The sequence below is a fragment of the Herpailurus yagouaroundi genome, unplaced genomic scaffold (assembly GCF_014898765.1).
Source record: "Herpailurus yagouaroundi ecotype Mexico unplaced genomic scaffold, PumYag 210, whole genome shotgun sequence".
Classification (NCBI taxonomy): Eukaryota; Metazoa; Chordata; class Mammalia; order Carnivora; family Felidae; genus Herpailurus; species Herpailurus yagouaroundi.
The window spans coordinates 5,806,712-5,833,550 of record NW_024412441.1 but is presented as its reverse complement, the minus strand read 5'-3'; the positions used below and the strand labels follow the sequence as shown (position 1 = coordinate 5,833,550).

The following is a 26,839-nucleotide window of genomic DNA, read 5'->3' as shown; positions in this document are numbered from 1 at the left end:
ACTATGTAGAGAGAAAACTGATGCCTCCAGCTGATGGCCAGCATCAACTATCAAACATGCATTCACCTTTCAATCTTCAAGCTAGGGGCCCAGTGGTAAGTGAAGCAGAGATAAACTGGTCCCGCTATCCCTGTCCAAATTCTGATCCACAGATCGGTGAGCCTAATAAATGATTGTTTTACCACCAAGTTTTGGGGTAAAGTGCTATGTAGCCATGTTACAAAACACTGAAACACTATGTATTTCACTTACTTGTGTTTGTCTATTTCCTTCCACCAGAATAAGCTCCACAAAGGGAGAGATTTTTACCTTTTTGGTTTCCTAGTACATGCTAGGTGGTAAGTAAACATTTTTTTCATTAAACAAGGGCACAGTTTTACATTTTCAAAGTATCTGGACATGTCAGTTTAAACTAATAGTAAACAATGTTGATACTAATAATAACAGAAGTTTTTCTGAATTAGTTGTGAATTTCAATTATCCCTGATCACTTCTTTTAGAAATACCCCACAAAATATATACTGCTATCATCATTTTAATATGATTGTTTACTTTTTAGGCATGCCTTGACTCCCAAAATGAAAAAAACTTGGTAAAGCTCACCTCACACTGGTTATTGAGCTTGGTGGATGTGATGTCCAACTGTTGGTATTGTTCCTTTAACTTTGAAAATTCAGCTTCTAATCTGGTTTGTTCCAGTTTGGAATTATTTAGAAGACTTTTCAAGTTTTTATGGTCAGTTTGTAAAACTTCAGTTTCTTTTACAAGCTGATTATATGTATGATTCAACCTATTTAGAAATCATGACAGAAATAGAGTTAGAATCCTTAATAGCTTTCATTGTAATTTACACAGTGTGAAAATGCTGTGGATCACAGACATACTTAAAGAATGTAAGACTCCTGCCAGTGACTAAACTCTTAAAAAATCAGCTTCTATTCTGTAAAACTAGATTAAAAAAATTCAAACTACTCTTCTTTTGAATCTCCCAGCGTTTAAATGTTTAAGAAGACACTTACAATTTTATCATTAAAATGTGAAGTACTAATAAAATATTTAGATTAAAGGACAAAAGAGAAAATAACCAATCCTGTTTAGATCTCATAGAGAAGTTTAAAATTCTAAAATTCAACGTGAAAATTCAAGAAAGATCAAGAGAATCAATCAATGCAGTACAAGAAATGATAGTCCATCAATCTGTTGCCAGATAATGGACTTAAACCAAAATTTTAGTTATTGAGATTTCCACAGCTGTGACAAATTATCCATGTTTATGTAGTCTCCACTTATTGAGAAATTGGAGATTTTTTCTGAAAAAAATTTTAGATTTTTTATAAAAAATCAAACCATACACCTAACTTATCTGTTTCTTTCCATTATACCCTCAGAACAAAGTCCACTGACATCTAAGAGCAGAGGTCAGCAACTTTTTCTATAAAGGACCAGAGTAAATATCTTAGACTTTGTGGGTCACATGCAACATACAGCAAACTCTTTTCCTCTATGTGCTCCCCCGCAACCTTTTACAATGTAAAAACTATTTTCAGTTTGGGAGCTGAACAAAAAAAGGATGGAATTGTTAAATTACTATATTGTACTACTGAAACTAATATAACACTGTATGTTAACGAACAAATTAAAATAAAAACTTAAAGTAAAAAAAAAAAAACAGAAGAGCTATATAATAAAATTTGTTTTTAAATGTGGAAAACAAAAACAAAAACAAAAACAAAAATCAGAATGCAGCCTGGATTTGGCCCGCTGAGCTAGCTGCCTGTAGTTTAACAACCTTTATCTTACAGCATTAAGAACAGGATGGGACTTGTTCAAAACACCTAACAATCTGCTTCAACTCATTCCCCAAAGAATTGAGTCAGCTTACAAGAATTATAAATAACAAAATAGTATGTTTAAAATCAAGACTTGGTAAAAAATAAATAAATAAAATGGCAAGACCAGAAACATACAGAAAATGTTCCATAAATAAGTTGAATCCATGAATGAATGTATGCCATGAGTTATTAACAGCTGGTCAGATCTGAGACACACAATCAGCTACACGGTATATGTCAATATCTATGGAGATCAAAGATTTACTTACTGACGCTTCATGGGGGTGGGATATGAAGAGATACAATATACAATGTCCTCAACACCATCTCCCTGGCAAATGCTAAAATGAGCTCTTTAAGAGAGTTTTTTACAATAACCCTTAAAGCTGAGAACATGAACACCAAAATGCAATTCAGTGAACACAATACTAAAGAGGCCAAAACAAACCAGTCCATATAATAAACATTCCTGATTTGGCATTATCAAAGATTAAAACTTAGGTTATTTAGAGGAATGGATAAACAAACTATTGTTCTTCAGATTTTTTTTTTTTTTGTGAAAGAGCTCTTTCAAGGTTTTGCTTAAAACCTTTTCTTCCTTTACAACATAGACATGCATGCATAAAAGCTGGGATAGAACAGCTTTGAGAGAGAATACTCAGAATCACACTTCCCTTTCAAGCCTGCAGAGTCTTCTGGTTCAAGATCATCATGCTCAATTTCTTCTTATCATTTAGGCTAAGCTCCTTCTCAGAACGCTCCTCAGAAATGAATACAATTAGATTCCTAGAAGGCCTATCCAAACTCACCAACTGCCCCAGTTTGTTGCAAATTCCAACAGTGGAAAAAGGTTAGGTTCAAGATGGGACTTTGATATTAAATGCCTTCCTCAATGTTATGTGCGTAATAAAAAAGACCCTGTCTTGGGGTGCCTGGGTAGCTCAGTTGGTTGAGCGTCCAACTTCGGCTCAGGTCATGATCTCATAGTTTGTGGGTTCGGGCCCTGAGTCGGGCTCTGTGCTGACAGCTCAGAGCCTGGAGCTGCTGTGGATTCTGTGTCCCCCTTCTCTCTGCCCCTCCCCCAATGGCACTGTCTCTCTCTCTCTCTCTCAAAAATAATAAAATAATATTTAAAAAAAATTTTAAAGACCCTGTCTAAAGGTATTCTATAACTTGTCACAATTTAGTCTTCTACTGAACATACCTTAATATCCTTCTCGATTCTAGCTTGGTGTTGAGCTTATTGAAATTCAAATCCCCTAGTACACTATTTCTAGTTATAACAATTACTAAATTAAAAACTATTGAGCATGAATATAAAAATGGCTCCAGAAACTTAGAGGGATTATTTTTTTTGTAAAGGAAAAGAAACAGAAATCGAAAAATGGATTATATTAAATTCCTAACAGGACAATAGTCAATGAATGACCCCCACTTGAATTTTTTTGTGCTACCTTTTAGCACTTCAGCTATGGTTAAGTCTAAGTGCAGTGCCAATGTTCAGACTGCTTAAACTGTCAAAGGTTTCTAAAAACCCTTTGAAATGTACCCTTATGAAGCAGGCAAATTACCAGTTGGCAAGTTTTGATTTTCCCAAAGCTACAAATTAAACAATAATTGCCCCATGCAATATGAGAACCATTAATGCCTAAGACAGTTAAAAATAAGAGTTCAAATCAGTCAGCTAGAAAACAGGAGGCTGCTTACTTGTAGCAACTTTGAAAGACAAGAACTGAGATATCAGACTAGCAAAAAGACAGACATAAAGAATCAGATTTCATTACATTCTGTAGCAATAAAGCATGTAAATGCTATCAAGGTACAGATTTCTTTATATAATGTGGCTTAAAAAATTAATTAGTTAGGGGCGCCTGGGTGGCGCAGTCGGTTAAGCGTCCGACTTCAGCCAGGTCACGATCTCGCGGTCCGTGAGTTCGAGCCCCGCGTCGGGCTCTGGGCTGATGGCTCAGAGCCTGGAGCCTGTTTCCGATTCTGTGTCTCCCTCTCTCTCTGCCCCTCCCCCGTTCATGCTCTGTCTCTCTCTGTCCCAAAAATAAATTAAAAAAAAAAAAAAAAAGTTGAAAAAAAAATTAATTAGTTGAATAAATCAAGAGAGAAACAGTAAGAGAAAACAAGGGACCAAGGTTTTCAAGCCATTTTATAACTAGCTGCATGATTTTGGTGGGTAATTTACATGTTGTTCTGGGGACTTTTTAAAAATTCTAAATTACAGATGGTAATGCAAAGGGGGCAGTATACACTCTGGATGTAATGAATAATATAAAACTAAAATATATAAATATTTATTACCTATCATTTTCACCACAAAGTTTCTTATATTCTGCAGCTATAGTCTCATGGTTTTTGTTTTCAAGCAGCATTTTTTCCTGTTCTACTTTCAGTGTTTTTTCCAAATCTTCCAACTGTCCTTTCCGTTTTAGTAACTGATTGTAACTGGGAAAAAAAGGTATTTGGTTTATTTCTTTAGAAAAAAGAAAATACTTTAGAAACAAAAAAAACAAGAGTAATTTATTAGTAAGTATCACATAAACATGATAAATTTCCTATATAAATTATCTTAGTTCTGTTTAACATAAAATTTATTATATTGTCTAAAGAAGATAATAAATTACCGATCTTCAAGGTCTTTATGTTCTACTTCAAGATTTTTGTGGGCAGACTTTAGAGTTCCATGTTTAGCGATGAGAGACTCATACTCTGAAGCCTGCCGTTCATGAAGAAGTTCCAGCTTTTCATGATCTTTGATCAGAGAATCATAGAGAGATTTCAGGTCTTCTCGCTCTTTGATTACAGCTTCATTTTCATTTTCTAAGGAAGACTGCTGGATTAGGAGTTGTGCATTTTGGTTCATCAGTGAAGTACTTTGTGAATTAAGGGTAGAATTTTCAACCTGTAAGAACGCATATTGTTATCAGACATAAATAGCTACCTGCTCTTTGAGAAGACACAAATATGGGGTATGTGTTTATTACACATAAAATAGTTTTCCCATGTTAAAAATTATTCAAAAATATAACTAATGGCAACATAAAAAATATAAAAGATAACAGTGACTTTAAGGAGCTCTATATAAATCACAACAGATCATTTCATATTATACTGAGAAAGTTTGGTTTTTATAAGTATCCCAAAGAAAAAGCCTACAATTTAATTTTTATTTTTGACAGATGTTATTAAAAATTATTATGAGATATATACCATACATGTTTTGGATTCAATTATTTTAAATGAAGGTGATTAGAAACAATTTGTATTCGACTCATGAAAAACTACAGAATCCAAAATGCTAATTTATCACTTCCTAAAAGTTGAGGGTTGACAGAACTGAAAAATTACTTGTGACATTTCAACTGGAAATTTTCTCAAGAGTCTACATTAACTTAGCATATGTTTTACCATGTGGAAAAGAGTTACAGAAAGAACTTTCAGATTTGGAGATGGAATTTTTTCCTCTGGCTCTTTAAGAGGTTTCAAAGAGTTACACTTTCCCAGACCTGATTGTTCTATTTGAAAAGACACTGCAGCATTAAGTGCAAAATTGATCCTCTGAACCAAGGAAAAATCTGAAGACAAAATTCTCATGCTTTGTTGGTTTCTAATAACTGATATGAAAGCTGTAAAAATGAAATAAGCAATGGTATGTTGCAACCATATTCTAAAGCAAAGGTTTCTGCTTAATTACAGTCAACTTGCTGAAACAGGTAAAAGGCCATAAAGTAAACATAAATAAAATAAAGATGAAATTACATTTTAACTAAGTATTTTACTTTGCTTATTTATTTATTTTGTTTAATGCTGGGCCTTTGTGGCAGGTGCTGCTGAAGCTCCCGTGGCTCCTTGTGCAGGCTCCTGTTGTGCTCTACTATGACCCTGGGCACTCCCATAAATAAGTATTTTAAATAAAAAATTTTAAATATAAACAAAGTTTTTTAGTAATTTAAATAAAGATAAAATTACCTTTATTTTACTTATGTTCATTGAATGAATTTGTTAGTTAATATTTAGAGGCTCTGACATTTAAAAAAATGCTGATATATGAAAGTCTGGTATAGCACTAAATAGATTTTATCATCCATTAATTTATCTCCCATTAAATTCACACTAAGAAACAATGTTACCATGTCCAGTTATCCTTATTTTAAGAGCATAATTCAAAAATTTGGTTGCACATCCCCAAATATTACATTACAACCTGAAGCTTCGCATTCTGCGTTTGAAGAGTAGTATTCTGCTCCTGTAAGGACACTGTCTGCCTCTGAAGTGCAAGAATCTGAGCCTGCAAATTATTGTTCTGTGTCTCAAGTTGCTTCAGTTGAGTTTTCAGTGCTTGCTTCTCTGCTTGCAATGTAGCATTCTTAATAAAGAAAACACATTTTAAAAAGCAACAAACATTTCTGTTTAACAGATATTACAATTTCATAACAACTATTACCATTATAATCCAAAAAAAATCCCAACAACCTTAAAAGAGTTAAACAGTTCCCTACTATTCCAAATTATAAAGATTTAATCTAAGAGAAAGAAAATGATAATACTAAAACCTTACCATACTATTGTGTCTCTGTACTGTCTGCTTTATAGCGTCCGAAAAATAAAATATTCCATTCTCAATAATTAACATAAGAAACTAGAATGGAGAGAGGGAGGCAAACCATAAGAGACTCTTAAACACAGAGAACTAACCAGGGTTGCTGGAGGGGAGTAGATGGGGGGGTGGGTTAAATGGGTGATGGGCATTAAGGAGGGCACTTTTTGGGATGAGCACTGGGCATCATATGTAAGACATGAATCACTGGATTCTACTCCTGAAGCCAAGACTACACTGTATGTTAACTAACTTGAATTTAAATTAAAAAAAAAAAAAAAGAAACTAGAATGGGGTATTAAATCCTTTATGTAGTGTTCAAAAGTGCATGGGATTGTGTCTAGCCAATGAAGTGCACATTTTCTAATTGCCCAAAGGCAAATACATATAGGCGAGTGCTGGTCCCAGCACTCTATTTTATAAACTATTTTATAAACACAAATTTAAGAGAGAAGCAGAACAATTTCAACTATGTGTTTAAAAAATTTAGGCCATAATTGACCTAACAGATGTTATATATTTTCTGTAGTGATTTTCTTTTTCCATAGTATAAAATACTCACTAAAACTCTATCTCATCTATAGGACTTCTGGAGCAAATCCAAACAAAACATACAATTTTCAATTTTTCCAGTACATTTGAACATATTTCAATTTTATAGTTAAACAGTTGAATTACTATGCAAATAATAGATTATTAATTTAATGCAATATATATTAAACTCTTTGCCATAGATACTGTATTTTTAGGATTATTTCTAAATAGCATTTCATAAAAAAATAGTATCAAAAAGTATAAACAAAGAACCCTCTAGAAAACTGAAATAAAACTTTATATATAAAAAGGCCAGAATTTGTTGCATATAACTGTGATATGCATAAAAAGTTACACTGAACCACAACAGATCACTTTTATCGTACCTACACAGGGGACAAAGGAAACATTCATTTTATACGCTTTCATGTTACATATACTACATGTTACTGTATGAAAGGCAAGTAATGATTTAACCCATACATTATACCACAAAATCAAAGCTGAGTAAGCCAAAGGCTTTAAAGTTTGCAAAGGCATGGTGGTTTTGATATTGTCCTTTTCTTATGCTAATTTGTTTAGATAAAAAGGATAAAAAAATTTACACTGGAAGAATAATATGGAACACTAATGTATTTATATGTCATCTTGATACACCAAAGAAGTGAACCATTTTTCACTTACGTACGTTAAGTACCTTGTAGTTCAGGTCTTAATAAACCAAAATGTGCAAGCTCTAATGTTAAGTCTGGGTATCCCTATAGGAATAAGAAAAATTCCTATAGTCTATAAAAGAATAAAAGAGAGTAGAAAGGATATCTCAGAGCGAGAAAAAATTTACAATGGAGAAGTTATGAGGTCAGTAAACACACTGGCAAAAACACCAAAATTACCAGTCTAATATAGGGCTAGCCTTCTTTATAAACCATTAATGGCTAAAATATGACAACCAAGTAGTTTTTTTCCAATAGAAATTTATAAAGGAAGTCAGTGGGATAAGAAATTTACCTTACAGAACTTTACAAGTCAGCCAAATTTTCTGAAACATAATTATTAATCCAAGTGATGGAGGTATGTGTCTATGTGTATATATATAAAATCACTGAATAATTAAAAATAGGCATTCATAACAGCTGATAAATATATAAAGATGTAAAATAGCTCGCCAATTTAAAACATGAAAATTAAAATATTTTCTTTTTGCTTTAATAAAAATTAAAAGACTAGTAATATCAAATGTATATCTAAAAAAACAGGTACTCTATTAGAAGGACTGAAAACGAATGTGATTTTCAATTTTAAGTGATGATATCATTTAAAATTACACACATACACAGATATGTATATATACCCTTTGGCCTATCAATTCCACTGTCAGGAATTTACTACCCTATGAACATATTATACATAGATTTTCATTGCAGCAAAATCTGAAAATAACCTAAATGCCCATCAATGTGGGTTTTATTTAAATAAATTAGAGTAACATCCATACTATGGAATAATGTGTTCATTAAACAAAATGAGATAGATCTATATCTGTCTAAAATACAGAGATCCTCAAAATATTGTATAGCATGATCCCACAGATATAACTGTAAAAGAAATACACTCCCAGACATACAGATGGCTAACAAACACATGAAAAGATGCTCAACATCACTCATCATCAGGGAAATACAAATCAAAACTACACTGAGATAACACCTCACACCTGTCAGAATGGCTTAAATTAACAACACAGAAAAACAACAGATGTTGGAGAGGATTCGGAGAATCCACACTGTTGGTGGGAATGCCAACTGGTACAGCCACTCTGGAAAACAGTACAGAGGTTTCTCAAAAAGTTACAAATAGAACTACCCTATGATTCAGCAATAGCACTAATGGATATTTACCCAAAGGACACCAAAATACTGATTCAAGGGAATACATGAACCTTGATGTTTACAGCAGCACTATCAACAATAGCCAAATTATTGAAAAAGCCCAAATGTCCATTGACTGATGAATGGATAAAGAAGTTGTGGTATATAGGGGCACCTGGGTGGTTCAGGCGGTTAAGCTTCTGACTCCAGATTTCAGCTCAGGTCATGATCTCACAGTACATGAGTTTGAGCCCCACATCAGGCTCTGTGCTGACAGGGCAGAGCCTGCTTGGGATTCTCTCTCTCCTTCTCTATTTGCCCTGCGCCTACTCTCTCTCTCAGAATAAATAAATAAAACTTAAAAAACCTATGACCCAGCAATAGCACTGCTAGGAATTTACCCAAGGGATACAGGAGTGCTGATGCATTGGGGCACATGTATCCCAATGTTCATAGCAGTGCTTTCAACGATAGCCAAATTATGGAAAGAGCCTAAGTGCCCATCAACTGATGAATGGATAAAGAAGATGTGGTTTATATATACAATGGAATACTACTTGGTAATGAGAAAGAATAAAATTATGCCATTTGCAGCAACGTGGATGGAACTGGAGGCACTTATGCTAAGTGAAATAAGTCAGTCAGAGAAAGACAGATATCATATGTTTTCACTCATATGTGGATTTTGAGAAGCTTAACAGAAGGCCATGGGGGAAGGGAAGGGAAAAAAATAGTTACAAACAGAGAGGGAAGCAAACCATAAGAGACTCTTAAACACAGAGAACAAACTGAGGGTTGATGAGGGGTGGGGGAGAGGGGAAAGTGGGTGAAGGGCATTGAGGAGGGCACTTGTTGGGATGAGCACTGGGTGCTGTATGTAAGCCAATTTGACAATAAATAATATTAAAAAATAATCATAAATATATCAAAGAAGAAAAAAGAAGTTTATATATATGATGGAGTATTATTTGGCCATAAAAAAAGAATGAAATCTTGCCATTTGCCACCATGTGGATGGAGCTAGAGACTATTATGTTAAGCAATAGAAGTCATTCAGAGAAAGACAAATACCGGACGATTTCGTTCACATGTGGAATTTAAGAAATGTAACAGATGAACACAGGGGGAAGAAACTAAAGGGGAAAACCAGAAAACAGACTCTTAACTATAGAGAACAAACTGAGGGTTGCTGAAGGGGGGGAAGGCATGGTGATGGGTTAAATGGGTGATGGGTATTAAGGAGGGCACTTGTGATGAGCATAGGGTATTATATATAAGTAATGAATCACTAAATCCTACACCTGAAACTAATATTACATTGTATATTAAGTAACTGGGATTTAAATCTTGGATGAACAAAAGAAATCTACTTCTATACACAGATAAATCATTTTTCTGGGAAAACAAACTGTTTACAGTGATTACTTCTGGATGAGAAAGTAGGAATCAACACGGTAGGAAATTAATTTTTGGCATTATGGCTTTAAAGTTTGCAAAACATGTTACATTAAAACACAAAAGCAGGGGCGCCTGGGTGGTTCAGTCGGTTGAGCGTCCGACTTCAGCTCAGGTCACGATCTCACGGTCCGTGAGTTCGAGCCCTGCGTCGGACTCTGGGCTGATGGCTCAGGGCCTGGAGCCTGCTTCTGATTCTGTGTCTCCCTCTCTCTCTCTGCCCCTCCCCTGTTCATGCTCTGTCTCTCTCTGTCTCAAAAATAAATAAACGTTAAAAAAAATTAAAAAAAAAAAACACAAAAGCAACAACTGCAACTATTTTACTTGTTAATATATATATTCCAAAAGCTCATTCATCTTTAAAGGATAGATGTTTGGTGAATTTATTTGATTACTGTTTCTTGTCAAGTATTTCTCCAACTCATTCAGGGAATATTTACTGTGTCTGCTATCCTCCAGGCTTAAGTCTACATACTGAAGGCATAGTGGCAAAAAAGAAAGACAGCTTTCTGCTTTCAAGGAGCTTTTTTCCAGTAGACAACCAAGAAATAAAGAAATAATATTTCACTAGTGAAACGCATTATGAAGAAACTAAATAAGGCAGTGGCTTGGTATTAAATGGCTTAGGTTGAGAATAGCTACTTGACTGGTGGAGGGGTCAGAAAAGACCTCTCGCAGGAGATGTGTCAAATGAGGCCTGAATCCTGAGGGAAGCTAGCCATGTGTTCTATGTAGAGGATGCAAACATAAAGGTCTGGAAATAGGAATAGAGAAGGCCAATATGACTAGAATTAATTGACTATATATCAGGCATTGTTTTGTGTTTTCCAGGTATCACTATAGTAATATTATCTCCAGATAAATCAACAGAGGGGGTGGAAGAGTGCTATGGTATAAGGCCAGCAATATAGGCAGGACAAAGTCAGGAATGATCTTACAAGACACTAACAAATTTGGATTTTATTCTAATTGGAAGGGGAAGCCAATTAAGAGTTTAAGTAGAAAAGTGGTATGACTAAGTTTTATGTTTTAAAATAAAAACTGCCTATTGTAATAGGAATGGGTTAGGCTGAGCCAGGAGTAGAAGTGGGGGAAGACAGCACCTGAGAGGATATTCTCTCATCCAGATGAGAGATGATGGTACCTTAGACTAGAGTGGTAGCAGCAACAACGGGACAGAAGTAGATGGGCTTGGGATGTATTTTCACAAGAGTTGACAAAGCTTGCTGATGGACTTATATCAGGGTAGAAAAGTATATTAAATTATTAGTTCTTCAGCCCTTTATTACATTATAAAATAAATCAGTCGAGAAAGTATAAGATGAACAAAGCTCCAAAACCAGATTAAATAAATTTTCTTAATTATATATTCAATGCTACTTTACTTCTAAAAAATCTTATTCCTACAAAAATTTAAAAATACTTACATTTCTTTCTACTTCAATTAATCTGTCTTTAACCTTCAGAAGCTCTCTAGTCGTTTCTTGACTTTCTCGCTCCCATTTATTATCTTCACCAGAAGTTGGAGGAGAGCTCTGTACCATCCTTTCTTCATCTTGTCTCTGTTTGAGAGCTTCATAGTTCTTTTTCACCTAATATTTTATTTAAAATATTTTAATGGGGAGAAAAAAAATCACCAAAATTATTACTTCTCACAATTAGATTCTGCACTAGTCTGGTGAATAGGAGAGACACTTCATTTAAAACTATGATAAATAATATGTATGACTATCATTACTATCATGATCACAATTTATGCTTTGTCAATTGCAAATCCTTTCCTTCTAGAAAATATCAAATATACTCTGTTTATGTGCCATACTCCAATTACATATTCTGTAATTTCAGATCCTATTGTTTATGATGAAGAATATATTAACTGGAAATAGACATGTTGCTAAATATTAGTAATTGTTTTTTGACATATCTATCGCTGATTTAGAGATTTCAGAGATACCCCATGTAAAGAACAAATGAAGACTTGACATACATAATAATTCCTTCTAAAAAAAAAAGATACCTAAAGTTGAAGAAGTATCTATAAATGTCTGCTCTTGTAAGGATATGTTGCCCAGAATGCGTTATATTAATAAAGAAAATTAATGACTTCTTTATTCATATCCTAAACCACATGTAATGACTACATTTTATAAAAAGTGAGCAATCCAAGGATATATCTTACCCAGGGTTTTCTGGTGTGATTACAACCAAATCCTACTTTAAGAGAGTCAACTCAATACTAACAACTGGGTAATCTTACAGTACCAAAATTACTGATTAACTTAATAGCTCTCTTTAATTTAGACTGATTATTATTATACTTATCTTGAATCATTACTTTTTCCTAGGAGACATTTATACTAAATTTCTAAATTAAAGCTCAAACTTTGTATTAAGGCAAAAATATAAATGTCTAAAATAATTCAACATCTAGGGGTGCCTGGGTGGCTCATTTATTTCAGCTCAGGCTATGATCCCATGGTCCATGAGATCAAGTCCAGCATCCAGCATTGTCAGAGTGGAGCCTGCTTGAGATTCTCTCTCCCTCTCTCTGCCCCTTCCCCACCTGTACATATGTACATGTACTCTCTCCCTCTTTCTCTCTCTAAATAAATAAACTTAAAACAGAAATTTAAAATAATTCAATATGTAAGGCAAACCTTAGGAAACTTATGACTCAACAATAAACTTTGCCACTATTGAGTTAGAAAATAATGAAGTGAGACTGAAGAAAAAAGATGCCCTAGATAGAATATAATTTAAAGCATGGCTGAATGATTTAATAGGTATTCTAGGAGCCTAATTTTCCAGTTTTGATGGTTTTTTTAAATTACTTTTAATACCCTAATAACATGAGTGACATCATTTCCTGTCTCATATTTTACATTAATTTTCCACAGGGTTTTTCTAGGCTTATAAAGACTACAGATATATGCCATTATTAAGAAGGAGAGCAGAGAGTGATATACAAAGCTTATTTTTAGCACATTGTTCTTATAAGTATGTTTCAAAATTGGACCCTTTACCTTATATATCATTAATCAGAATCTGTGATTTATGTTCACATAAAAAAATGACATATTTTCCATTGAGGTTTCTTAGAGACAGCATATAGGTGTGTCTTGCCTTTTTACCTTACTTATTAATCTCAGTCTCTCAATTGACGTGTTTAGACCTTTTATATTTAATGTGATGATTAATCTGGTTTTGTTTAAAACTGCCATTTTGCTATTTGTTTTCTATTTGTCCAATCTGTACTTTGTTCCTCATTTTTTCTTTTTCTTTTTTTTTTGAATTTTTTATAATTCTATTTTATCTCCTTTGCTGGCATATTAGCTATACCTTTTTTGTCATGCTATTTTAGTAGTTACTTCAGGCATTCAACTCATACTTAACTTTCATAGTCTTCAAGTGATATAGTATTAAAATCCAGAACAATCTAATTCCAGTTGAATGGTAGGAAGCTAGTCCAGTAATAGCTATGCCAAAATGGCTGGAAGTGGAAGACGATGACATTTTGAATCTCTGTTCTCTAGACTTGAAATACATGCAATACTAACCCACACCCATACCCAATTATTTTCTGGCTGAGTAGCTTTATGAAGTTGACTTTCTTTGTAACCGACATACTGGAGATTAATTAACTCTGGTGCCAAATTTTACTTTATTTTTTGGATAATTCTTTATGTTAACTAAGCAAAATTCTAGAGTTTCTTCTGTAATGATATCTATTTCATGGTATAAATACCAACAATGATGTTATGGGCAAATGGGGAACAAAATCTTTTTCCTTTTCTGCATGGGAAATTCATCTTTGGTAACTGTGCCTTTGGAAACCTGTATATCCATTGTGGAGATCTTATATCTATGCCTTAAGGGTTTCTGCAAGAGATGATGACTACTACGGAGCATACAGTCTCAAAGCAAGGGCAGCTCCTGCAAGTTCAATGTGAATCTCATCATCTTGCACTTGAACTGTCATATGGTGTGAATATGACTCTAGACAACTATATGAAGAGGGATCCTTGACAATGCCCTGCTCTATACTTGTACTTAGAACCAAGTAGTTCTAAATGTGGCCCATAGTAATCTTGTCAATCTGAATGTTTAGTTGATTGTAAAATCACTCTTGGTGGTACTACAGAGATGATTGAAGGGAAAAAAAAAAAAACAGAACATGATTCTACCAATCTACCATACACTAACCCTAGGAAATGGGCAAGCCCCTTTGATTTCAATTTATTTATGTAAAGGAAAACGGACAGTCGCTCTTGCCTTGCGTATTTCACAGAATTATTCCAAATATCACAAGAAAACGGGTCTAGGAGAAAACCTCAAATTTATGAGATCAAGTGCTTTCACATACCACACATACTATTTGCCTCTACTTGGTATCCTCATACCCACATCTATGCCTACCAAACTGTTAACTGGATTTTCAATAGGAGTAGGGTGTTAGAGTGAAGTGTCAGTATCACACTGAAAGCTTTTCCCAATAGAGTAAGACTGCCTCTTCACCACCCCATTCCCACAATACTGATATGCCTCTAACTGAATGGTGGAAATGGAATTTAATAAATTACAGTGGATAAACAAAATATAGTTTTAATGAACTAAAAGACAAAGATTTGTTACTCTCAAGTTTAAGAAAAAGAAATAGACACAATACTAATGATGTTGCTTTTTTGTTTCCTACTTTACATTTTTCTGTCAAAATCTTCAACAATTAAAATTCCTTCCAAGGAAATCACTTACTGTTTTAAGTTCTTGGCGCAACTGCTGGTTGTAATTTGTGGATTCTTCTAATCGAGCTTCTAAAGCAGCAATTTTTTCTTCTTTAATTTCAAGAGACTTCTTTAGAGTCGATTCTAATTTTGATTCCAAAAGTTTGTACCTACTATCCAAATACAAAAATAACACAGTTCATCACTGGAGGTCAAAAATTATTTTTAAATATCATTATGACCATAGACACTGATGCCATAAAGAGGTCTTATGAAACAATATTTTTTTAAGAGGTGAATTATTCTATTGCCCCACTCCCCCCTTTAAACTCTTCCTGGTTATAAAAAAAAAAATCAACTAGGTAACCAGAGCTTCAGATTATAGCCTAGGTTGTCAAAAGCAAAAATTGATGCTCAAAAAAAGGCATCTGGAAGATGTAAATCCCAAAATATTCTTTTTACTTTTATAAGGATAGAATCCATAGGAAAAGAAGTAGATGGGTTTATTATATTATTAAGCATTTGTCTATGATATGAATGTGTTAAGATACTTGTACAAGGAGATAGGTATAGTTAAACTTAAAACTCATGGAAGGGTACAGAGTACTTACAGAATATTTTAGAAAGGGAATGATATACCAAAGATACTGGATACTGGTAACAGAGTAGGAAGAGGCAAATGCAAATGTCAGTAGTTTAGTTATGTTTTTGAATGGTGATTTCATAAAAAATTATATTATTTACGGTTAAAAATTTTTTAAATTAAAAAATGTCTATTTTTGAGAGAGAGACAGAACATGATCAGAGGAGAACAGAGAGAGGGAGACAAATAATCTGAAGCAGGTTCCAGGCTCTGAGCTGTCAGCAGAGAGCCCGACGTGGGGCTCGAACCCACAAACTGCGAGATCATGACCTGAGCTGAAGTTATATGCTTAACTGACCGAGCCACCCAGGCACCCTGTGGTTAAAATTTTTTTTTACAAAAAGGACAGTGCATGAACACAGTTTGAGAGTGAATCACAAACTAGAGATTATGACTAATTCTTATACCTGAGAACCTTGATGACTAAACCAAATAAATAAGTACATATATGAGAAATTTTATCACATTCTGCCTTTTACTGTAGTTAATTTGTGTGTATGTGTGTATATATACGTTTTACAATTTTTTTCTTGCTCAATCAGTTTTTAAGTTCACTGAGCACAGAGAACAAATCTCACTCGTTTTGGTATTGGCTTGAGTCAACAGATATTTTTAAAGCATTTTATGAATCTAACTTTGGATATATTTAATGTTGGATGCCTGAGTTGCCTCTAGACTGTCCAGATAGAGATGTCCACTAAGCAAAAAATAATGTGACTATCAGGTAAGATGATGGATGGCAATGCATAGCATACACAACAAAGAGGCCTGAGAACATAACCCTAGGAAACTACAGTAAAACCTTGGGTTGTGAGTAACTTGTTCTGCAAGTGTTCTGCAAGCTGAGCAAACATTTCTAATAAATTTTAACTTGATAAACGAGCAATGTCTTGCAATACAAGTAGTACATGATGCCGAACATCACGTGATCACAACTGAACCAATGGTTCTTGAAATTCACTTTGAAATGTCAGTGCTTTGGATTACAAGCTTGTTTCCAGAATGAATTATGCTTGCAAACCAAGCTTTTACTGTATATTGAGACACAGGAAAAGAGCTGTTAAAAAAGAATAGACAAGAGTGATCACTTAGCACTCTATTTGTAACTTTATCACTAAATTTACTTTGTTGCATTCTACCTATTTGTACATACAAATCCATAACTTAGACTACCTATTCCTTTATGGCAAGAATAATATCTTAATTATATCTTAAAAGGGTCAGAGAGAATGACGCCAGTGAGAAAGATGAAAAGGTTGGACTGTTAGAGATACCATCTGAGATTAGAGGTAAACACAGAGGCAGATATACATAAACTCCAAGACAGAAGGGATAGAATATTAAAGGAATTTATGTTTGTGAACTTTTTTTTCTTTGTGATGCTAAGGTTAACGTAATGGTTGAGAAAGAAGCTGGTTTAGTGGCTTAAGACACTTCTTTTCCTGATCTACCAAATTTGATCATGGTCTCAATTTCATTTCTTAAAACACTGAGTTCAACATATACCTTTATCTCTATTTCTAATGCTTTCATTATATATATATAAATGTGCAGACTAATGAACACATCAATTACATCTTGCCTAGCCTATTTCAACAGCTTCCTAACTGATCTCTGGGACTCTAATTTGCCCTTTTTCTAATCCATATTCCTTTTTTTTTATATATTTATTTTGAGAGAGAGAGAGAGAAAGAGCACACACACACAAGTGGGGGAGGGGCAGAGAGAGAGGGAGAGAGAGAATACCAAAGAGACTATACTGTCAGTGCAGAGCCTGATGCAGGGCTCGAACTCAATGAACCATGAGAACATGACGTGAGCTGAAATCAAGAGAAGGATGCTTAACAAACTGAGCCACCCAGGTGCCCCTTTCTAATCCATCTTTCACATCACTCTAAAAATTACTCAAAAGGGGTGCCTGGGTGGTTCAGTTGGTTGAGTGTCCCCAACTCTTGATTTTCAGCTTAGGTCATGATCCCAGGGTCATGGGATTGAGCCTCGCATTAGCCTGTGCTGAGCTGGAGCCTGCTTGAGACTCTCTCTGTTCCCCTCTTCCTCTTTACTCCTCTCCCCCATTTGCAGGTTCTCTTTCTCAAATTAGAAAAAAAATTCTCAACATAGCTTTGTGCTTTATTTGCATGGAATGCCATCTCCACCAATTCCACCTTGCACATTTCAGTCATTCTTTATGGCTCAGCTGAAGCATTATCATTTCTTTGATGCTTGATGGTCAACAAATTTTAAAAGCTCAATTAACATTGAGTAGCTGTTTGAATTAAGGTTTGAAAAGAGCCACCAAATAATATGAAGGACCCACCTACAACTGGGTTCTAAAAGGGTTAGGGTAGTTACATGGTTTACTGTTTTTTTCCCCTCAACTATTTAAATGTCTTACATACACACACAGGTAATAAATGTTTGAATAAAAAAGCGATGCATATTCAGTATCTATATTAAGAAGTAGTCAACTAAATTGGGCCTTAACTATTTATTTAACTCAAATAAAAATAGTTTCTCATATGGGAATGCAAGCTGGTGCAGCCACTCTGGAAAACAATATGGAGGTTCCTCAAAAACTAAAAATAGAACTACCCTATGACCCAGAAATTGCACTACTAGATATTTATCCAAGGGATACAGGTGTGCTGTTTTGAAGGGACACATGCACCCCCATGTTTACAGCAGCACTATCAACAATAGCCCAAGTAAGGAAAGAGCCCAAATGTCCATCGATGGATGAATGGATAAAGCAGATGTGGTATACACACACACACACACACACACACACACACACACACACACACACAATGGAGTATTACTTGGCAATCAAAAAGAATGAAATCTTGCCATTTGCAACTACATGGATGGAACTGGAGGGTATTATGCTAAATGAAATTAGAGAAAGACAAAAATCATGACTCCACTCATATGAGGACTTTAAGAGACAAAAGAGATGAACTTAAGGGAAGGGAAACAAAAATAATATACAAACAGGGAGGAGGACAAAACAGAAGAGACTCATAAATATGGAGAACAAACTGGTGGGTTACTGGAGGGGTTGTGGGAGGGGGGGATGGGGTAAATGGGTAAGGGGCACTAAGAAATCTACTCCTGAAATCATTGTGGCACTATATGCTAGCTAACTAATTTGGATGTCAATTTTAAAAAAATTAAATTAAAAGCAATAAAATAAAATGGCAAAAAAATAGTTTCTCATGAAACAGTTTTATGATTAATCCAATTACAGTTCCTTGAATTCAATGCGAGAACTAATGCCTCAAATTACTTCTATTTGTTATTATAGAATCTATGAGCATCAACCAACCTATTCTTAACTTTGAATATTTTCAAAATGACAAAAACAAATCTCTTATAACAGCATTAATTTTCCCTATATACATTATTAAATATAGACTATAAATACTATAACAGTAATAATGGGTAGACAATAAAATACAAATTCTATTACAAAAATTCCAATGAATTAAAATCTAGTCTACATAAAACTGTATTTTTAACAATATATCCTTCCAGTCTAGCTGGAATCACATGGCTGACTAGATGCTAAACCATAGACTACTTGAAAAATCTGATTGTTTGATAGACTGTAATTACCATAGGAGAATAAATTTTTTTAACCTTATATTGATCATTCTCAAAATTAAAGGGCATATAAAGTAAGGTTTTATTGTTTCTCACCTTACTTTTCCACATTATTATTTTTTTTTTTAAGTAGGCTTCATGCCCAGTGTGGAGCCCAACATGGGGCTTGAACTCAAAACCATGAGATCAAGACCTGAGCCAAGATCAAAACTCATATGCTTAATAGTCACCCAGGCGGCCCATTCCACATTTTTTTAAATGTGTATTTCGAGAGAGAAAGAGAGAGAGAGGCAGAGAGAGAGGGAAAGAAAGAATACCAAGATGACTCCATGCTGTCAGCACAGAGCCCAACACAGGGCTCGAAACCATGAACCACGAGATCATGTCCTGAGCCTAAATCAAGAGCCAGATGCTTAACTGACTGTGCCACCCAGGAGCCCTTCCATATTATTTTTATACCTTAGTTACCTCAGCATGTTTTCCTTTGTTTCATATTTCTCCTTTCTGTAAGTCCACTTTTGCACACAAAATAAATGAAAGAATTGAGGCATTTAAGCACATGATTCAAATAAAAACTAACTTTATATTTCAAGAGAGAGGGGTTTGCTGTTAATGTCTCATTCTACTTTCATAGGTAATTATAGTTTCTGCTTTTCTGCTACATGAGTGGCTTCCTGTTTTCCTATTATGTAACTATTTATAGTAACATTTTAGCATTTTTCTTGTATTAGGTTGTGTTTATCTGAGTTTTTAATTTTTTTTCTTATAGAACTTTCTCTAGGGGAAGAGAGGAAACAGAAACAGGGTGACATATGTAAATATTCTATAGCTGATACAGGAGAGAAGGTTTGAGCAAAAATATAACAATAATTTAAACTGTTTACCAAATAGACTTAATACTCACCTGTCATCAGTACTCTGCTCATCATGCAAGAGTCGCTCTTTATTTAGCCCTATCTTTTCAAGCTCATGAGTTAATTTTTCAAGATCATTATTCATTTGTTGAGTCTTCAATTTTTCACACACCAAATCCTTATTTTGAAAGGAATGCAAGACTCACATAAGTGTCATGACCATGAACATCTAGGAAATTCAGTCACGATTGTAACTACCACTATCCAGGAATACATATATATAATTCAAACCAGGAAAAACAGAAATGTTGAATTCTTCCTTCATCACTAACAAGTAGTTAAGCAAAAAAATAAACTAGTTCAAACAATATGGTTTTCCTTTTTTGTTTTTTTTTTTTTGCTAATATTACTTGTAATTTTTTGTATTAAAAACTAAAAGGAAAAACTCTTTACTTGTGAACTCTTGAGGATTGAAAGCTGTGAGAAAAAGAACACATATCTACTAACTTTTTAATAATAAGCTAGAACCTTAGTGCATATTTCTATGAATATATGCTGGATGCAACACCCTTCTCCCACCTCAAGCATCCCTCTGCCAGTGGAAGAGGTCTAACATATTGATCTGAAGAACATATTGACCTGAAGAACTAGGGGACACTGTTAGAAGATCAGACACGAGGAACCTTGTTCCTGTCTGTAGGACGGTACAACAACAGAAAGAAGAAAGCAAAAAGCTAATAATGGGCCCCTCTCAATGCCTCTTTAGCAGAAAGGCAGACTTCCCAATGTGACGTTCTGCCAGGATGCAAAGAAACTTTTTAATTGAACTTAAAAGAGTTATCATACAGAGTATATAGCATAGGGGTAGCAAAAAAAAGGCCAAGCATGCTATGAAGAACATGAATATGATCTACACCATGTTTCACTTGGATCTACGGCCAATCTACTCCAGAAAATTTCACAACTCTTCTCAACACACAGATCTAAGCAACTACCAATTGTGCAGTGTTGACTCCTAAAGTTCAATATGATTTGCATTCTAAGGCTTAAGAGCATAATTCATGGAGATGTGGAGTTTGAAAGATCTGGATTTGAATCCAGCAATCCAACTTTGCCATTAGCTGAGTGATCCTGAGTAAGTTATAATGTCGCTTATGCTTTCTAATCTACTGGACATAACATCTATAGAGGATTACTGTAAAAATTATATAAATAAATTTCTGAAGTCCTTAGCCCAGTACCTGGTACATGGTTGGCATTCAATAAATAGTAGCTATTATGGTTCCTATTATTCAGTAACAGTCTTGACCAAATATTTTATTTTGAAATAAAACATAAAATTATAATGTAATAAAGGAGATACCACATGGAAACCTTATTACTACAATATATTAAAAATAAAATTCACATGTACTTCTTGGTATAACAAAAGTAGGAAAATTTAGAAACTCTAGTTCTAAATGCCAATTTTTATTTTGAACCATAAGCAGATGATGCAAATTTCTGATGGGTTCCAATAAAACTTAACAATGCCTTGAATTAAAAATATAAAAATATTTTCCTTAAATTTAGGTAACTATATTTACCTCTCGTAATGTAACCAAAGTTTTTACATCAATAGTTGCTCTTTTCACAAGCTCCTTATTTTCTTTCTCTAATTCTTTCAGACGAATGCAGGATTCTTTAAAAATACTGATCTCTTTGAAAAGGGTTTTGTTTTCTTTTTCCAAATTCCCAATTTTCACATTATTTTCTTCCAATGTGGTATCTTTTATTTCTGCTTGCTGTCGGAGTCTTTTATTTTCTTTCTCCAGTTGCTTCTTATCTTTTTCCAGTTGAGAAGTCTCTTGCTCTAATGATTTATTTTCTTTTTCTAGTTGTTCTAGTCTTTTGCTGGATATTTTTAACTCCTCTAGGTTTTTCTGCAATGTTTGATTTTCCATCTCTAAGTCTTGTAGTTCACTCTCTAACTGTTGAATTTTTTTATTGCTATTTTCTAGAGCTTTCTGTAGCCTCTGATTTTCTGTATCTAAACCCTGGTAGCTAACTTCTAAGCGTTCTGTTTTCTTGAAAGATGCTTTCATGAGTTCTAAACCCTTCTTAAGCTGCTCTTTTTCACTTTCCAGTTCTTTATTTTCTAGCTGTAGCTGAGCCATTTTCATGCTTGCACACTTCAAAGATTCCACATTCCTTCGCAGTTCTAAGTTTTCCTCATCTAGTTGGGAATTCTCTTTTTCTAGGGATTCTAACTGAAAAGTAAGGTTTTTAAAACTATCTAATGTTTTTTTTAATTTTCTATTTTCTCTTTCTAGCTCTGAATTTTCTTGTTCTAAGGCCTCAATTTTTTCACAAGTAATTTTTAAATTGGTTATCTTTTTCTGTAACAATTCATTTTCTTTCTCAAGATGATGCAACTCATTTTCAAGTTCTTCTGCTCGTTCTCCTTTTTCTTTATAATGTTCCAATTCTTTCCTAATTTGTCTTTTTTCAAATTCAATCTTACTTAACTTGCTACTTGTTTCTTTGATAGATTCATGGAGAATTTTATTTTCTTTTTCAATGTCTTTCACCCTCGCTTCAGCACTTATCTGGGATCGCTGCCTTAAAGAAGACACGGTTTGATTCAGATGTTCATTTTCCTGTTCCAATATTTTAATCTAATTGAAAAAAAACAAAGGAGAAAATTAAAAATATAAATTAGCATAAACTAAATATTTTAAATTACAGTTTTTCCATTTCAAAAAAACTAACAATGAAATAAGAACATAAAAGGGTGCTAATATGTCTTACTTTTAATTGTGACAAATATTTGCTGGCAGACCACCGTGTACATGTACTTTCAGGTCATAAAAGTTCTGTCTTTAGGGAGTTCATAATGTAAAGAAATGGTTAGGAGAACTGTACTTAATATTAATCAAAGTGATCTTCAAATTATTTATAGTTACATGTTTCAAATTGAAATAGGAATATAGGTGAAATGCACACACATATCTCTTTATGACTATAAGCTTTTACTTTCATTAAATAAATTTTGCAAAGCATACACGCAGTGGGTTCTTGATAAATATTGCTATATTTTATGTGTATATATGTGGGTGTGTATTCATTCTCCCAAGAATTCTAATTTGAAAAAGATCAAAAAACACAAAATCCTCTGGTATACCTGAAAACTAATTTTTTATGACATGGCCTAATTTTGGTAAACAATCCCCTGAGAGCCTTGTAAAAATACAGATTCATGCTTAGCTCTAGAATTTTTATTCTGTAGCTCTATGGAAACCTTTATTTTTATAGGTAGCCTAAGGACTATACCTGGATAATAAAAAAAAAACCATTTTACTTCTAAAAAAGTAACAGAAACTTTAAAATAGCAAGTCACTCAATATATCCAGTTCTCAGTTTCCTAAAGCATAAAGTGAGAATGACCAATAAATACTTGAAAGCAAATATGAACGCATTCTAGAGAAGGCTGCTGCCAACACATCTCCCTCTTTCGTAGGGTCTGAATACATACAGCTGCATCTCTCCCCAATTCCACACAGTAACTTTATAATCTGCAGCCCTGTTCTACAGACACTTGAAATCCAGGTATTGTAAAATTTTATACCAGATAATTATTAAACATACTGGCAACTTAAAGAATTCTAAGCTTTCGCTTCAACCTTCCCATGTATATGGATAGAAAATGAAAACCACAGTTACTCTAAGATCTAAACAATTCTAAAATTATTTCCCTTTCATGTTACACGAACATTTTTGTTTACCTAAACATTAAAATAACTTGCTAAGAGAATTTAAAATATATTGCTTAATAGGAAACTTATGAACCTGTCTTTCTGAATTTTCTCTAAGTGTTTCAATTGTTTTTTCAAGTTGAGCCTTCTCCTTCATTAGATCCTTGCTTAAATTCTGACAATTCTGAAGACTTTGCTTTTCTTGAATAATCTCGTTTTCAAGAATTTCAACCTAGAAAAAATTAAATCAAAAAACAATGTAATATTAAATATTTTACAACAAAGGAAACATGTCAAAAGATAATCTTGGAATAAAAACTAAAATACAATTTTAATACTCAAATGGTGAAATTTAAGAACTGAATACAGAAATTCAAGTAATACTCCATGCTAATTTTAACAGCTATATAAAATATGCAGACATGACTATCTTTCTTATCCTCTGCATCTCTGAAGGGCACATTTCTACTTCTAAATACAAAAAATAAACCCAACTGAATATATAATTACATACTATATGAAGACCATGCAAATTTTATCGAAAGACTCTCCTGGCTTGACGAAATTTATAAAGATTTTAATCACAGTCAAGTAATTTTAGGGAAGGAAGAAGAGAATATAAAAAACATGAAAAAAGATGAGAAAAAGGTAAGTTTAATGAGGAAACAGAAAGGAATTACGTTTAAAATAAAAAGAAAGACAGGTGCCTGGGTGGCTCAGTTGGTTAAGTGTCTGACTCTTGATCTCAGCTCAGGTCCTGATCTCAGGGTTGTGAGTTTAAGCCCTGCATTGGGCTCCATACTGGGTATGGAGTCTACTTAAAAAAAAAAAATAATAAAGGAAAGAGGGAGAAAAAATAATAATAATACTAGAGAAAAAAAGAGCTGAACAAAGCTCAGGTAAATGTTATAGTTATAGTCTAGGTTTAAATTTATCTTCAATTATACATTTCAAAGATATGATCAAGTATGTGGTTAATAAGCATAAAAATAGCAAATTCCAGTTTAAATTATGCCAAACCATTGATTTCCCATTATGATATAACATATTCAAATCAGGTAATAAAAGAAAATAAAGATTTAGCTATATAAAATATTCCACTTCAAGTTTAAGTATTACTTAAATCCTTATATCAACAGTGAAAAAGTCTTAGGTGCCTGGGTGGCTCAGTAAGTTAAGCATCCAACTTCAGTTCAGGTCATGATCTCAAGGTTTGTGAGTTTGAGCTCCAGGTCGGGCTCTGTGCTCAGAGCCTGGAGCCTTTTTTGGATTCTGCCTCCCTATCTCTCTGCCTCTCCTGCTTGTGTTCTCTCTTTCTCTCTCAAAAATAAATAAACATGAAAAAGTCTTTTAAAAGAATAGTAAAGAAGTCTACGAATTTTAATAGTCTTTACATAAAGCAAGCTGAATTTTTCTATTTTATTTTTTTTTAAATATTTTTTTTTAACATTTATTTATTTTTGAGACAGGGAGAGACAGCATGAACGGGGGAGGGACAGAGAGAGAGGGAGACAGAGAATCTGGAACAGGCTCCAGGCTCTGAGCTGTCAGCACAGAGCCTGACGCGGGGCTCAGACTGACAGACTGCGAGATCATGACCTGAGCCGAAGTTGGATGCTTAACCGACTGAGCCATCCAGGCGCCCCTGAATTTTTCTATTTTAATGTCAATGGAAGATAACCACATATGGAAGACAACATTCCAGTAATATCTCAAAAGCATCAAGTCAAATCTTTTTTTTGAAAGAGACAGTGCACATTGTGCTGGGGAGGGACACAAAGAAAGAGAGAGAGAGAGAGAGAGAGAAAGAGAGAGAGAATCCCAAGCAGGCTCTGCACCACCAGTGCAGACAGCCCAGTGTGGGGCTCAAACCCACAAACCGTGAGATCATGACCTGAGCCGAAGTCAAGAGCCAGAAGCTTAACTGAATGAGCCACTCAGGTGCCCCTCAAGTCAAATCTTATCCACTTACTCAATTTGACGTGTTCAGGAAACTTTTAGCTATTTATTACTGATCTGGTTCTCCCACTTAAGATTGAAATATATGGGTAACAGTTATTTAATTAAACTCATTTGTTGTCTTACATCGATGGAATTCAAGTGAAACATTTAGTTTACAAAAGATACCTTTCATACAATGAATTTATAAAACAATGCTAGAATCACTAAAAATTTATTAGAATTCAAAGCTACTTTTAAAATCAAATTACAATTTCCAGTCCCAATTATATATAATGACAACCAAAATAAAACTGTTCCAAGTTCTATTTAGTTTTAATTCACTCTTACTTTTATACTATACTGGTTACAAAGTGCTTATTAAGATTATTTGGTTAATGGATAAAATTGATGCTGTGGGAGGGGAGATGGGCTAAATGGGTAAGGGGCATTAAGGAATCTACCCCTGAAATCACTGTTGTACTATATGCTAACTTGGATTTAAATTAAAAAAAAAATTAAATTAAAAAAATTATCAAAAAAATGATGCAAAAATGTCTTAAAAGACTAAAAATCTGGCAAGACAATCAAGAGGTCTACTTGCATAATCTAAGGCAGTGGTTCTCAAAGCATGGCTTTTTTCCCCCCAACAAAGCAGGAAGACCATCACTTAGGAATTTCTTAGAAATGAGAATTCTTTGCTCCTACCCCAAACCTATCAAATCAGAAGCTCTGGGTATGGGGCTCAGAAATTTGTGTTAAACAAGTCCTGAAGGTGATTCTGAGGCATACTATAGTTCAAAAACCACCGATCTAAAGATTAGGGAAATTTTCATAACTGAATCTAGAAATCCAGAATCTAAAGAAAAACCAGACATGGCTGACTACATATAGAAATAATAACAAATTCATAATGGCTTATGTATAAGAACATTTATTACAGTATTATTCACTGTGACCAAGACCCAGAAACACATACTGGGAAGGAGATGTGATAGGAGATATTCATGATAAAAATATCATGTATGTTGTCATGATATGATTCTAT

At 34.0% G+C, this 26,839-nt stretch overlaps 1 protein-coding gene across 1 annotated transcript in view; it reads right to left on the bottom strand.

Annotated features, from left to right (window-relative positions):
• CCDC88A (coiled-coil domain containing 88A) overlaps nucleotides 1-26,839 on the bottom strand; it is a 108,777-nt gene that overhangs the window by 24,659 nt on the left and 57,279 nt on the right. The window contains exons 12-20 of the mRNA XM_040453691.1: nucleotides 23,948-24,085; nucleotides 21,706-22,776; nucleotides 20,170-20,297; nucleotides 15,051-15,192; nucleotides 11,723-11,887; nucleotides 6,046-6,207; nucleotides 4,466-4,743; nucleotides 4,143-4,286; nucleotides 604-790 (exon numbers count right to left, since the gene is read on the bottom strand). Coding sequence (XP_040309625.1) covers nucleotides 604-790; nucleotides 4,143-4,286; nucleotides 4,466-4,743; nucleotides 6,046-6,207; nucleotides 11,723-11,887; nucleotides 15,051-15,192; nucleotides 20,170-20,297; nucleotides 21,706-22,776; nucleotides 23,948-24,085 — 2,415 coding nt within the window. The remainder of the gene's footprint in view (nucleotides 1-603; nucleotides 791-4,142; nucleotides 4,287-4,465; nucleotides 4,744-6,045; nucleotides 6,208-11,722; nucleotides 11,888-15,050; nucleotides 15,193-20,169; nucleotides 20,298-21,705; nucleotides 22,777-23,947; nucleotides 24,086-26,839) is intronic.